Source organism: Aptenodytes patagonicus, chromosome 4 (genome assembly GCF_965638725.1).
Source record: "Aptenodytes patagonicus chromosome 4, bAptPat1.pri.cur, whole genome shotgun sequence".
NCBI classification, from domain to species: domain Eukaryota; kingdom Metazoa; phylum Chordata; class Aves; order Sphenisciformes; family Spheniscidae; genus Aptenodytes; species Aptenodytes patagonicus.
In genome coordinates, this window is record NC_134952.1 from 58,848,273 (window position 1) to 58,861,710 (window position 13,438).

The 13,438-nt window shown below is 40.6% G+C and overlaps 1 protein-coding gene across 4 annotated transcripts in view; it reads left to right on the forward strand.

The window, feature by feature from the left end:
- Window positions 1-13,438, forward strand: part of NPNT (nephronectin) — a 53,357-nt gene that overhangs the window by 19,358 nt on the left and 20,561 nt on the right. For all 4 annotated transcript variants that reach the window (XM_076336853.1, XM_076336855.1, XM_076336852.1 and 1 more), the window contains 4 exons: window positions 4,973-5,092; window positions 5,932-6,051; window positions 11,193-11,327; window positions 12,545-12,667. In XM_076336853.1, the coding sequence (XP_076192968.1) occupies window positions 4,973-5,092; window positions 5,932-6,051; window positions 11,193-11,327; window positions 12,545-12,667 (498 nt within the window). The remainder of the gene's footprint in view (window positions 1-4,972; window positions 5,093-5,931; window positions 6,052-11,192; window positions 11,328-12,544; window positions 12,668-13,438) is intronic.

The following is a 13,438-nucleotide window of genomic DNA, read 5'->3' on the forward strand; positions in this document are numbered from 1 at the left end:
GCTTGAAACAGTAATACAATTTCTTGCAAAGGGGTTGGAGGCTAATAGACTGATGGCTGTGATGCAAAAGCTGAACCTGCAGTGTCATTAGCATGCAGAACAAATAACTGATTTTATTTCCTTGATGCTGTGTGCCTGTATTCTGAAAAGGCTTGACTCTCCACCATACTTATGGTTGTAACTTGCTTTTGTTTCTTTCCTCGCTCTTTTTTCAGGGCCTGCACTTTTTATTTGTTTCTGAGTTCCTTTGTAAAGTGAGAGCGATGGAAATTGTTTGCCAGGTTAGGTAAAGACAAAACTGTGATTTACATAAAGCTGGGAGTTGAAGAAAATTAGGATTCTTAACTTCTGCATTTGGCAGCTGTTGATTAATCAGACTAAGTGATGTGAATAAAACTCTTCGGGTGATGCAAATATCCTCTCATAAGTTTGACACGGTAGTGTGATGACAGTTGCTGGAAATGAAAGCTGATCTACTGTTTATAGTATGGTGATAACAGTTTAATTTTTAACTTGGTTTCTGGTCCCTGGCTTTCTATTTTCAAAGTCTGAGTAAATTTGGTATTGAATATTTGACCTCTGTGTTGCCTGATCCAAGTTAATAGGCAGAAAAAGTCTGAGTGCTGGAGTCTTCTGCAGAAGCTAATTAAAGAAAATAGCAGAGTGTAGTATTGCGTCTTCCTAGGGATAAGTGCCCCTTGTTAAGTGTGCACTGAAGTCGGTCATTACCCAAGATCATGTGTGGTGCCACACAATAGTCACATCTGGATTTGCCAGCATAGCGCGCTCGTCCTTTCCTTGCATTCACATTTTCATTTCATTTCTTGAAAAATAAAATACTTGTGCTCAGCAGCCTGCGCTTATGTTACAGACCTGCTTTCCATAGTGCCCGAAACTGTCAGTCTGCTTTTAGGTACAGTACTGTCTTACGTTATTTTGAAATTAAGAATGCTGGTTTTGCATTGACTGTACAGTTGTAGGCAACATGGGAATTTAAGTGGCCGAACAATTAAATTCTCAAGTGCGGGAGAGTGAGTGGACATTCCTGCAAAGACATTAAAGGGGTTTGTTAAACTTTTTAATAGTGTTGGGCTTTATATTTTGAATTCCAGTGTGAGATTATAAGTGACTAAAAGAAATGATGATATTTTACTAAAAAGAAGAATGATGTAAAAGTGTTATTTTTATTACCCTTTGAGTTTATACATTTTAGCTTTAAATTTTTTTAGAGGAAACTTCTGCTGTTTTCTTATTTCCTCTTTCGATGCATAGACATTTATACTGAGATGTCTTTATAGATGTTGCTTGAAATACAGAATTGATAAGTAACCAGCATTTGTTCGAGTTATGTTGCTACGGCTGATTTTTTGACTGCTAACATTAGCCTGAACCTGTTCTTGAAAAAATAGACCTTACTTAAGGAACAAGAAACACACAAACAGATAGCAGGAATGTTTCAGTGCTCCCCGAGTCCATGTGCAGTGCATCCAGACTCTTCTTAGGGAAGCATGCTGTTACAGATTATGGGTGCATGGAGGTGGATCAAGAGAGCTGTCAGCATATTGACACAGGCCTTTATGTAGGACCTGCCAGTAATCGTACGAGTAGTGCTTGTTGTGCAGTTTCCGAGTATGTGCCCGTCTGCGCTGGTGAAAAGAAGAAAAGTTGCATTTTGGGGAAAATAAGATGGGCTGAGCAGCATGCTCTAACACACCTAACCTATTTGCAGGCTGGCTTCTCTCTTAAGCAGCCACAGCACTGCCAGTACTTGCTTTCCTAAACAGTAGCATTCATTCTGACTCCATAAGCTTAAAAACATCTTTCTCTCAATAGCTAATTTCAAAGGCAAAAGTGAAAACCCGTGACACATGAGGTTTAGGTTTAAGTGGAGTTGTGCTAACAGCCTATTTCTGCTGCCTTGTGACCTTAGCTTTCTGTTACGTCAGCCAAGGTTAAAAAATTTGAACTTTTTCAAGGCACAAACATTTTACTTTCAGCATGTTTTTTAACGTGAATCAAAAGCTGATGTTGACAGCATTTGTTCACAGGCAGAAATAGATTGAAGCGAAGACAACAGAAATAATTTAGTCAAAATTCCACAAACGAAAAGCTTGTGATGTGATATCCTAATACAGTTGATTGCACCTACTTTTTAAGATCAGGTTATTCTCAGAGTATGTTACTAATAGCTGTCTATTTGTCAATACCAGAGCTTTCATTTCTGTACTAAGAATATTTTGTACCAAATGGTGGTGTAGTATTCAGAGTCCTAAAGAAAGATCCAATTATTTAAGGCTCATAATGTAATCTATACTTTATGCAAGATGGTAAACTGAGAACAGTCATAAATTCTTACCATTTTCAACTTTGGTTCTGTGGTTGTAGCTCTGGAAATAAAAGCGAGACAGTTCTTAAGGGTAAAGTCTTCAGGAGTATCTGAACTTAGGAGCTGAAGTGCAGTGGGATGTAAACACTTGAAGTTAACACAGGCACTGTTAAAATCCTGCCCTGTCAGCTTAATTTCAGCATTACTTTTCCTCGTTCTGTCCTTACTTCTAGTTAAGTATTTTATACTTACCTCTGTTAGATATTTATTATTATTATATTTAAAGTGATGCTTTTTCTACAAAAGAGGAAGAATACAGAAATTTTAGACTTATAGAACTTTTCTTTCTCTTACTTCAAAATGATTGTTGTCCATGAATCTCAGAATAGTCAATAGTGTGGGTTCTGTGGGGATACTTTTATGAATTGAAATCAAACTCTAACAGAGTTTTGAATTTAACAATGACTTTTTTAACAGACGTGTTGCATGTGTAATAAATATGTTAATGCAGCTATAATGTCTGTCAGGAGCTGTCTAATCGTAGTAAGTTTTACAGACGAAAGAAAAAGCAGCTTTTTGTGCTGCCCAGAGAAGTCTGCCTCCCAAAATGCAAGCTTTCACCTGTTTATTATTGAACATTTTTATGTAAAGTTTTTTTTTTTACACAAAGATTTTCACAATGAAAACTTGCCCTTCCCCTCTAGCATAATCATCTGCTGCTTTTCCATTTTGACCTATGCACGTACTCTATCAATAGTCACAACTCTTACCTGAAGATTCTGCTTTCACAGTAGAAAACGTACATCTCTTCTGCAGCTGTTTCTCTCAAACCCAGCAGGTACGCTCCTGTGATTGTGGCATTGGTGCCTGCTGGGAGAAGTATGTTCTCCTAGCAGCTCCAGGAATGTTTTCAAACTCCCAAAGAGTGAGAGTTGAAAATGGATGCTCTTTCTGCAACGCATGATCTGCAGGAAGACTGTGGAGATGGTCATCACTCCTTGTTTGTCAGGCACAGGTCCAGCCCTTATTTTGGCAACTTTTTCTCACTGAAGTCCTGCCTGCACTCACCTGGCTTCCTCGCCACTCTAGGAGCAAACGTTTCCCTTCAGGCTTCCTAGAAACATCTTATTCAGCCTTCTGCAGGAAGAAAGGGAAAATTATGTCCCTTACCACTACCCTCTCGCAGCAGAGGGGAGCAGGAAGTATTCTTATCCCTAAACCTGCTGTTCTTCCCGAGGCCCTGGAAAATGAAGTAAAAAAGGTCATATCCATCAGTTAGGAGAAGGGTTGTGGGGAGGGGCAAAACCTGTCTGCATGACGCTCACTCTTCCTTGACCCCATAAAGATGAAAACAAAGTAGGTCAGAAGACAACAGATTTAATGACACACATAAACACTCTTAAGAATTACTGACTTCATTCTAACCAGAGGTATATTTGTCTTTCTGTTTTAACGTCTTAACTCTAAGCCTTCACATCTAGTCCTTAGAAAGCATGCGTGTCCTTCTCAGCTGGCATTTTATAAGGTGGCTACTGTGTTTGTGTGTCTACCACACAGTAGGAGCCCCAAGGCTTACCTTTCTGCTACGTGAATTAGGGAGTGACTTTTGATGAGAATGTGCTTAATAGTGGAGGTGGCTCTTTGAAAAGTTCCTGGAAATAACAGTGACTCTCTTACTGTAATAGACCTCCAGACACGATTGTGCAATATTAGAGATGAGGGTCGGTAACTCAGTTGTTTCAGTACTTGCTGGCTGGATTTGTGAATAGATTTATTATTTTCACCTTTATTGTCATCTTTACTCATCAGTACACAAATAACTAAGTAAAAAGTTATTCTGGTTTACCCAGGTAAAACCAACGCATATTCTTGGAAGAGAATTCTGAGGGAAATGCTCACTCAATCTTCACTTCTTGTTAGAAGCCTTGTCTACTAATATGAAAATTGTAGGCTGAATATTTTCAGTTTAAATTGTGAATTCTGTATTAAATTGTAAATCTGAAATAGTAACTTTCATGGATAGTCCTTGACAAATACCACTTTTTTTCCCAGTATTTCCTAGATGGTAAGGAATACATTTTCTCTGTGAGATTGTTTGAAGTAGGTTAGCATCAGCCTTCCTACCTTCCTCTGCGACTAATTTTGAAGCACGATAGTGAATCACTGGATCGCTATCAGAATCACTGATAGTGATTGCAGCAGTAACATTTGCTTTCTCCCTCCTCCTCAAGAGTTCTGGCTGGTCCTGGACATGGCATCAACGTGAGTAGTGGCAAGATGTGGGCAGCCTGAGCTTGTGCATTATAGAATCACAGAATATTTTGGGTTGGAAGGGACCTCTAAAGGTCATCTAGTCCAACCTAATTTTCATTCCCTAATGAAACTTCTGTTGGCACTTAATCTAATGCTAATACTGTCATTTCTGAAAGGATATCTGTGAAACAGAAGAAAACACGCCGCTTGGCAGGAGGGGTGAACAGTGCTTCATACAAGATGTTCTGGATGCTTGCTATCAGCTGGACTGCATATAAAAAGCTAATAGCCATGTTTTTCCTTCTTTATCCAGGAACTTGAACTAGTAGTTTTTTCACACATACCTTGTATGTTTTCTTTTCCCACCCCCTTCCCTTGCACCCTTCATTTCAGATCTAAATGAGTGTGGACTAAAGCCACGGCCGTGCAAACACCGGTGTATGAATACCTACGGCAGCTACAAGTGCTACTGTCTGAACGGCTACATGCTTATGCCAGATGGAACGTGCTCGAGTACGGCAAGGCTTGTTGCTTGCTTTTTTCAAGCTCCTCAAGATCCCTGCTTGGGTTTCCCTGGGAAACTTTTATGAAATGAAGATGAGTCCCAAAGTAAAAGATTAATCTTGCTGGAAATTAGGCAGTTGCGCAAGATGAGCTGCTTTTTTCTAATGAAATTAGGCTTAACAAAACAAGAGCAAATATTTTGATTTTATTAGTTTTATTACAAGTTTCCCCAGAAGCATTCTTCAGTGCTGTAAATCACTGTTAATTTGCCTTCAAGGACAAGTGCTTGCAGTTTTCATTGCAGCAAGACACCTGCAGTTCTGCTGTATTATGTCCTTATGAACGCAAAATCATTAAAGCTGCAGATGTTGGTTGTTTGACTGGTATAAAATTGTACTGTCATCTCTCTGGAGATGAGCTTTCTACTTGCTCCCATAAAAGTGGATATTTGAGTGTCTGGACAAGAGAGAAGGGGAGAGAAATTACCTTTAATTAAAGATGGTCCTATTTTAAAATGGCAGTACTGTCCAGGAGGGTTTATAGTACATACTGGGCTTTATATTCCTCATGGGGACTGCATTCCATGACACAACTTCCTACAACTGTGGTGGTTTTCTTTTTTTTTTTTTTTTTTTTTTTTCCTTTTCTTAGAGATGCAATTTGTGGAAAGAAAAAATTTACTGCATATGCATTTGCTCTTTAAAGCCTGAATGGATACCTGTCAAATTCAACAAGCATTTTTCCACTTCTATCATAATGATACGACAACTTAATTCTCCAAAGTTTTTAGTCATTTTCTGGTACTGACCAGAGTCCTTATCTAAATATGTTCAATTGTTATTCCCTAGGTGCCCTTTCTTGCTCGATGGCAAACTGTCAGTATGGCTGTGATGTACTGAAAGGGGAAGTACGCTGCCGCTGTCCTTCTCCAGGACTGCAGCTAGGGCCTGATGCCAGGACTTGCATAGGTAGGTGATCAAATGTGGATTTAATTCTTTTTCTGCAAAATGTTTTTATCCTTACACTGAACGCGGTTCAAGAGAGTTTATCAGATGTATTTAGAATGCATCATACATGGAATTTAAAGACGTTACTAATGAGAATTGGGATAGGCATGTTGCTCAGGTGCTCTCAAGTGGTCTGCATCAGAGATCACCAGTGTTTCCCTCCAGTCCTGCAATTTTCATTGACTGCTTAAAACTCGCACGGGCTGCTTGGCATCCAAGCCCTCAGCCCTTACCACTCCTGTTACTGGGTCATTTTAAACTATTGCTAACAGAGACTCCAAAATACTTGCCTGCATAAAAAAAGGAATGGGGAGGTCAGCTCTCCCTCATACCCAGCAAGGCGGTGCTTAGGCTCAGGGAGTAGAGAGGTAACTTGTGCAAATCATTGAGATTATACTGGGACAAGATGAAGGTCTGTGTGCATTCCCAGTATTAATGGGATTGAAGCCACTGCCTTTCTTCCATACTGCGAAAACTCCAGGTTAAAATAAACTCAGGAAGTCAGACTGTATAAAAGTGAGATGTTTTGTTCCCACGTTCGTGAACACAGAAAAGGTGCTTATGGTTAATCAGACTGTATTGTGCCACACTGTACTATGGTCTGAAGAAAAGTGTGATGTGTGATTTCATTAGTCATTAACTATACATCCTGAGTGGATATGATGCTCCAGTGATTTTATTATTTATATCCTATGCAGTGCTACAGTTCCATAACCAGTAACAACACTTGCACTGAAAGAACGTAAGAGAATGTGGATTCCCTAATTATCCATTTGGGTATCGTGACTGTCTACAGGGGAGGTGGTTCTCCAAGTGGCTGACCCACGCTGACGAAGAATTTGTTGGCAGAGCAAGGGACAGATTCTAGATCTTCTGATGTGAGGAGCAGGCTCAGCTCTAAGTCAGAGGCTTTCTGAAGTGCATGGTTGGCACGTCTATGTATGCGAAAGAATGGGTATAACAGGAGGAAAAAAAACCACCATTGTCACATGCTGAAGAGATTGAATTGTGATTAATCACGCTGTGGACATTACGGCAGACAGATCTTTGGAAGAGACTTGTGTCATGCCATAGTGAGCTGTGATTTTTAAGCACAAATTCAAGGAAGTTATACCAAGTACAGAAATTTGATAGAAAAATACTTGCAAGATTCTCCTAGTGTGCATTTTTATATTCAGGCAAACTTCATACTTTGAAATAAACAAAGTGCACTTTTAATGCCAAAGACTAGCACTCAAACCAGTTGTATGAAGCACTTTCAGTTCTTCAGTGTAGTTTTCAAAAAAACACTTTTTTTCCCAGAAAGGTGAAGAACTGTGTACCCCCATTTCAGTTGGGTGTGCATCATTCAGATTAATCTCATAACCTATTTTTTAAATTTTCCACAAAAATTTCAGAGCAGCCTTGTACAATACAGTGAAAGTAGTCACAGCAAGAGACGTCTGTGCTTCATGGGTTATAACATGATCTACTCCCCTTTTTTGGTAAGAAGTGATTGTGACACGCACCCTTTTTGTGTTGTTTCTCTATCAAGTTTGAGTTGTACTAAAACCAGTAAATACCTCCAAGAATTGAAGCTATTTGGAGCTAGGACTGTGCATTTTCCTCACATGTGTACAAGCCTATCACTGTTGGGGAGGTTGTCAGCTCCAGCGAGGGTCTGGATTCTGCTGCAGCACAAATAGAAGTGTAGTGGATGGTAAAAAAAAAAAATTGAAGTGTGCATTGGCTGCAGCTCATGAAATCCTTGTTTGAGGGGAGTTTGAAAGACAGCTGGGAATGTAATGCTTATTTTTAGCACAGGTGGAAATTCCTCTAGGCATTATTCTATTCTTAGTTTAACCCATGCTGATCATTCTCTTGTTAAAACATTCCTTCCAGATAATAAGTATAGAGCCACCAAACAATTTGGCTCCGAAGGTAAACAATATAAACTAAGTAACAACAAAGTGAAAAAGAATTCAGCAAAGTATTCAGTGAAAATACAGATTAATTGACTAATTAATTGATTAATGACTCTTGAATCAATAAATGAATCGGTGTTGCCAGCTTTTTGGATAGGGATTTTCATTTAATGAAATTAGCAGTATACACATTTCGGCTTCAGAAGGTCTGAAATTATTTGAGGACTGAAAATAATTATTTTCACTGTAAAATAAATTCTTTCTAGTTGTTTTGGTTGTGTATAGAAACTTGAAAATATGACTTGTAAACTTAAAAATCATACTATTTTTAAATCAATCTCATAGTTGTTTAGTGCTTGAGTTGGCAATATGGTCATACTGACAGCAGGACAGAAGCAAGACTTTGTAATTCTCCTTCTCTGTTGAACACTGACCATCACATGTATTAGGTGCTCTCTGTATTATGTGTCTTTGGAGCAGCTCCCTGGCGCTAAGTCTGGGCTTGCACCTCCACGGCAGACCAGGCTGAGATCAGAATACAAATCACCCCTTCATGCCCTCGTTTCCATAGGAAGCAGGCGTGAGCCACAGCATGTTGCAGCAGGCAAAGGGAAACGGCCTTACACCATTTGGGCCCAGGTGTGAATTGGTATGGGTCCATGGACTTGAAGGAAGCCGCCGTCACTGTACTATTTGAGAACTGCAGGAAACTAATCGTGAGCACTTGCATACCAGCTTCTAGGTGGCGATCAAAAAGTGTTTTTCCCAGTAGTAACGAGCATCCACCCACCTCTCATACTAAATGCAAGCAGTGGACTGTTACTTTTTTCCATTATTTTTGTGCCAGTTTTCAACAGTGTATTGATTAGCAGTTCAGTCCTGTATCTTTAGGATGTATGACTGCCTAGAAAATTAAACGATACTACTACAGTGCTCTCATCATGTAACATACTTCTTGCCTTATGGGAATTTGCAAACACATGAATAGGTACAGGGGGAAAGGCAGGACAAGCTACATTAGGTTTTAAAGAACATAATCCCTGCCATGATGAGGTATATTCAGTGGCTAATCTTTTTCTTACTGAATTGCTTTTTGAAGTTGTGGTTTAAAGATAAAAACAACAACAAAGAACCCCAACTAACTCACAGTAATCAAGAGTCTGAAATTTGCGGCCTTGAAATAATATTTTAATAAAGGGCAGAAAATTGCGTCTTCTAAATTAAATAACGGTAAGGAACATGGTAGAATTTATAAAACTATAAATAATGTACTCAAAGCCTAAAACTTTAATAATAGATTCAAACCAAGAGCCAGATTTATAGGGAGATTCAGGCATGTGGAGGGGTGCCCAGTATTGGCCTCGTTTTCTTTCTCATTCAGACCTTTACTGCGGCATTGCAGAAGTGCTCCCGACTGAGAGCTGCTATGTCAGAGCAGTCTGATGGGCCAGGAGTGTTGGGAGCTCAGGGGTTGAATCCTTGCTGTCCTCAGTAATTCTTCATGCAGAGTGGGACAGTGCCAGCAGGAGGTACTGGGACAGCCCATCTAGCCAGTAATTCATGGCTTTAGGTCACTTTTGGCTGTGGGAAACACAGCTTGGAGAATTTGAAGCTACATCTCCCCTGCCCTAACTAACCAGCATTTTTGTGGTAACGTTTTTACTGTGCTGCGCAAGAGACTCAGGCTTCTCTCTGTCTTGTTCAGACCTCTTTCACAAGCAGCAGGGCATCTATCACTCGGCTTTGTTTTGCACTCTTGACACCTGCAGCTGAAGTGCTCCTTTTGGGAGAAGAATTGCGTGGAGAGCAAAATCTTGCTTTCCTGATAGAGCTGCAGAACAAAGGCTTGAACTGTGCTCTGTAGATAACCAACAAACATCAGGAGTGGCGTGCGTCAGAGGCAGCCATGTGTGGCAGGCCTCTACCTCAGTGGAGAATTAGGGTTCAAGCACTCAGCAGGCTTCAGCTCGGTTTCCAGGGGCTACAAAGTGAGTGGTAGCGCAAGCAGCTTTTCTGTATCAGCCTGACCTCATCTGAGAGTTTCCCAGACACTGAAAGCAGTGCTGGGTGAGCATCGGCTGCTCCCTGGGCCCCTGCCTGGCTTGTTAGTCAGGATGAAGAACAGCATCTTCTGGGAGATGAGGGGCATCAGACACTTACTCAGCATCACCCATGTCTTCCCACTCCTCTGTCCTTGCCTGGATGTCGCTTGCTGAAGCACTGCTTCAGGTCCTGCTGGGAGCCCCTGGCAGGGCAAATGGGAGCCATGTATCTGAGAACCTCAGAGATATTTTAAGGTCACGTAGGTAACCAACCTCTGTGAAAGAGGGGTCAGCTACAGCACAGGCACTGCAGGGTAAGATTGCAAAGAGCAGGTGCTCAAAAAGCATTTGGCCTGTGGTAACTAACTGGTAGGAGACCCGGAAATACTGCACCCCTGGCATTAGCTTGACCTCTCTTTGTTTAGAGCAAGTCCTGAACAGATGAAGGTTTCCTGGTAGTCTCAATGGGCAGGTCATGGATTAGGGACACCTGAGATGTTAAAAAAACAAACCGATTCCTACTGCAGGGTGATGTACTTTGAATATGCACGTATGACCTGTGCTACAGGAACAATATTTCAGGCATGTTTCAGAAAAAGAATTACTGGGGTAGTTTTTATTATTATTACTTGTCTGTAAATCCAGGTGCTGTCTTTATAACAGGCAGGGCTTAGTGGGACAAAAGAAAGTTATACAAATAACACAAAATAGCTTTTCTTCCGACAAATATTACAGTTTTAAGGATGAGTGTTTTGAGGCCTTGAAGAAGCTGTCATGTGTTCTGTGGGGAGTTAGAGAACGTCTCCTCTCCAAGGGGAAGGGTACCACGATGGCAAGAGCATACAGCAAGCATTCCAAATTCAGTAGCCATGCTTGTTATGCCAGTGCATTTGTTTTCACTCACAGTATTTGTAAAGGCTTCTGGCACAGGAGGCATAAAAATTTGGGTGTGTGACCAAGAGCTGAACTGAGATGGTACAGCCAGAAGAAGTGCTCAGGTGTTACTTCTGGCTGACCAGTTTGTAGCCAAAAGGACTTTATCAAAAATCCTTTGGCTATTCTTTAGCTTTTCGTGATGTGAAACCAGTTTCATTTTGATAGTATAGATTGTATTTTAACTGCTATTAAGAATAATACAGTTCCTTTGTTTCCACAGATATTGATGAATGTGCTACTGGGAGAGTTATCTGTCCACGATTTAGGCACTGCGTCAATACTTTCGGAAGCTACATTTGCAGGTGTCATAAAGGCTTTGATCTAATGTACATTGGAGGCAAATACCAATGCCATGGTAACTTATTTCTTACGTGCATGTAATAGAGCTGCATATTCTAAACTGAAGCTAATGGTTTAAAGAGGAATGTTTGCTTATTATGGCTGAAAATGTTGAAGCAGGGTGTTTTAGGTTGCACTGCATCTGTATTTTAGGAAAGAGTGGATTGTAGAAATAGACTGTGAAAAAGAAAGCATATATTTGGCCCCCATTCTTGTAACCGGTTCTCCTGTGGAAGCTAGTGGGAAAACAGAGCTCATGACCCCAGGAATTCCTTTCCAAAGCCTTTGTCCCCACAGGTTTTACTGTGCACAGGCAGTTGTAGGTTTGGAGCAGCGTATGAGGTTCGGCTATGTCTGAGCTGTAACGCAGGTGTGCTCCGTAGCATGCCCCAAGATCCAAGATAAGAAAATGTAGCTAGAGCACATCCCAGCTCCTTCCAACCCAGGCTGCCCAACTTTCCTTCCCCTGAAGACAGGTGGCGAAAAGGCAGTCTGAATTGGGAAATAACCTGTCTCTGTCTGGACATGAGACTGGAATGCAGCTGGTGTATGCCCTTCAACAAAGATGTTCCCAGGTCTCACTGTCTTAGTTTCCCAGGGCCTCAACTGGTTATGATCCTTTCACTGAAAAAAGGACCATGTGGAGATAATGAGGCATTGCTTTATGTTTGTTTAAGTATATTTTTTTGAGAGAAATCTCTATGCAGAGCACTGGAGATTTTTGCTTGCATCACTAACAGCAAACATCGAAATGCCATATAAGATGTTTGAAGCAGTTTCTAGTTGATGTAGAAACATCTATACAGATGTATAATAGAGGAAGCATTTTAGGAAAAAACAGTTTAATATCTGTGTGATTAAGAACATGCATATTCCTACACTCAGTTTTTCTTTTCTTATCATGTCACCTTTAAGAAGTGGTTATTAAAATTGTGATCTTCATGATCTTAACTGCAGTCTACCCGCAGCACATCGTTGAAACTGATGCTAAGGTATAAGCTGAGCAATACCAGAGTTGCATAATAGTCCCTTTTACCCTGACGTTTGTATCACCGCATTGATTTGTGACTGTCTATCTTCCTTTTCCCACTGGCAATTGTTTTATTAAATTTTTCAAAATTAATAATGTTTTCCTGATGACCATACTACTGTTTGTGTTTTTGCAGGGATAAGCAGAAAGTCAAGTTTCTTTGATGTAAATGATTTTTTTTGTTATGTAACTTTCTGTTGCAGATATAGATGAATGTTCCCTTGGCCACCATCAGTGTGGTAGCTTTTCGCGATGTTACAATACACCAGGATCCTATAAATGCAAGTGTAAAGAAGGGTACAGAGACAATGGAACAAACTGCATACGTATGTAATGCTCCTTTTAAAAAGGAATTCTGAAAGTAAATGTGTCCCATGTTGTAAATTTTGAGATACAGCACTATCAGGCTCAGTTTCTCTTAACTTTTTTTAATATTTAATAAGAGGCCAGGGAATGTAGTCAGAGTTTTCTGAGTCTTAGCATGCCTTGGTAAAAATACCTTTCCCTGAGACATTTTCATAATTAGAAAGAATTTCACCTCTCCCCATTCACAGTTTCATTCTAGAGATTGCTTCAGGATGAGAACAACTGAGTAAGCAGGCTAGGTCTGGTCAAGCAGTACATATTACTCATACCTGTTATTATGTATGCTCTGCCACTGGCCCATTTCAGCAGCTCACTCCATCCACTCCCCACTGCTCCCCAGATGTGAGCAGAGCCGAGAGGGAGGATTTCTCTGGAAGAATTCCCTGTTGGAGAATTCCCTTCCTCACCTCTCTCTTGGGAGAAGCAGCCGTCCCCCTTGGTACAGAATAGGCCATTGCAGCTCCCCCACATTTGACATCCCTCAGGACTGTGCAGCTCTATGACATCTGCTGAGCCTTTTCGAGGACACTGTGTTCATACTTGGGTTCTAGTCTTTGGTGACTCACTGATCTCTTTAAAGAGCAGTACTATTGCGGACTTGTTTCCTTTGGCTGTAGCTGTCATGGTAATGTGATCTGGCTAAGGCAATCTTTCACAACCTGAGTGCTTGCAATTATATCTGGACACACTTCACATGTGTTACTGGGACATAGTCCTAAGGTGCATTTTAT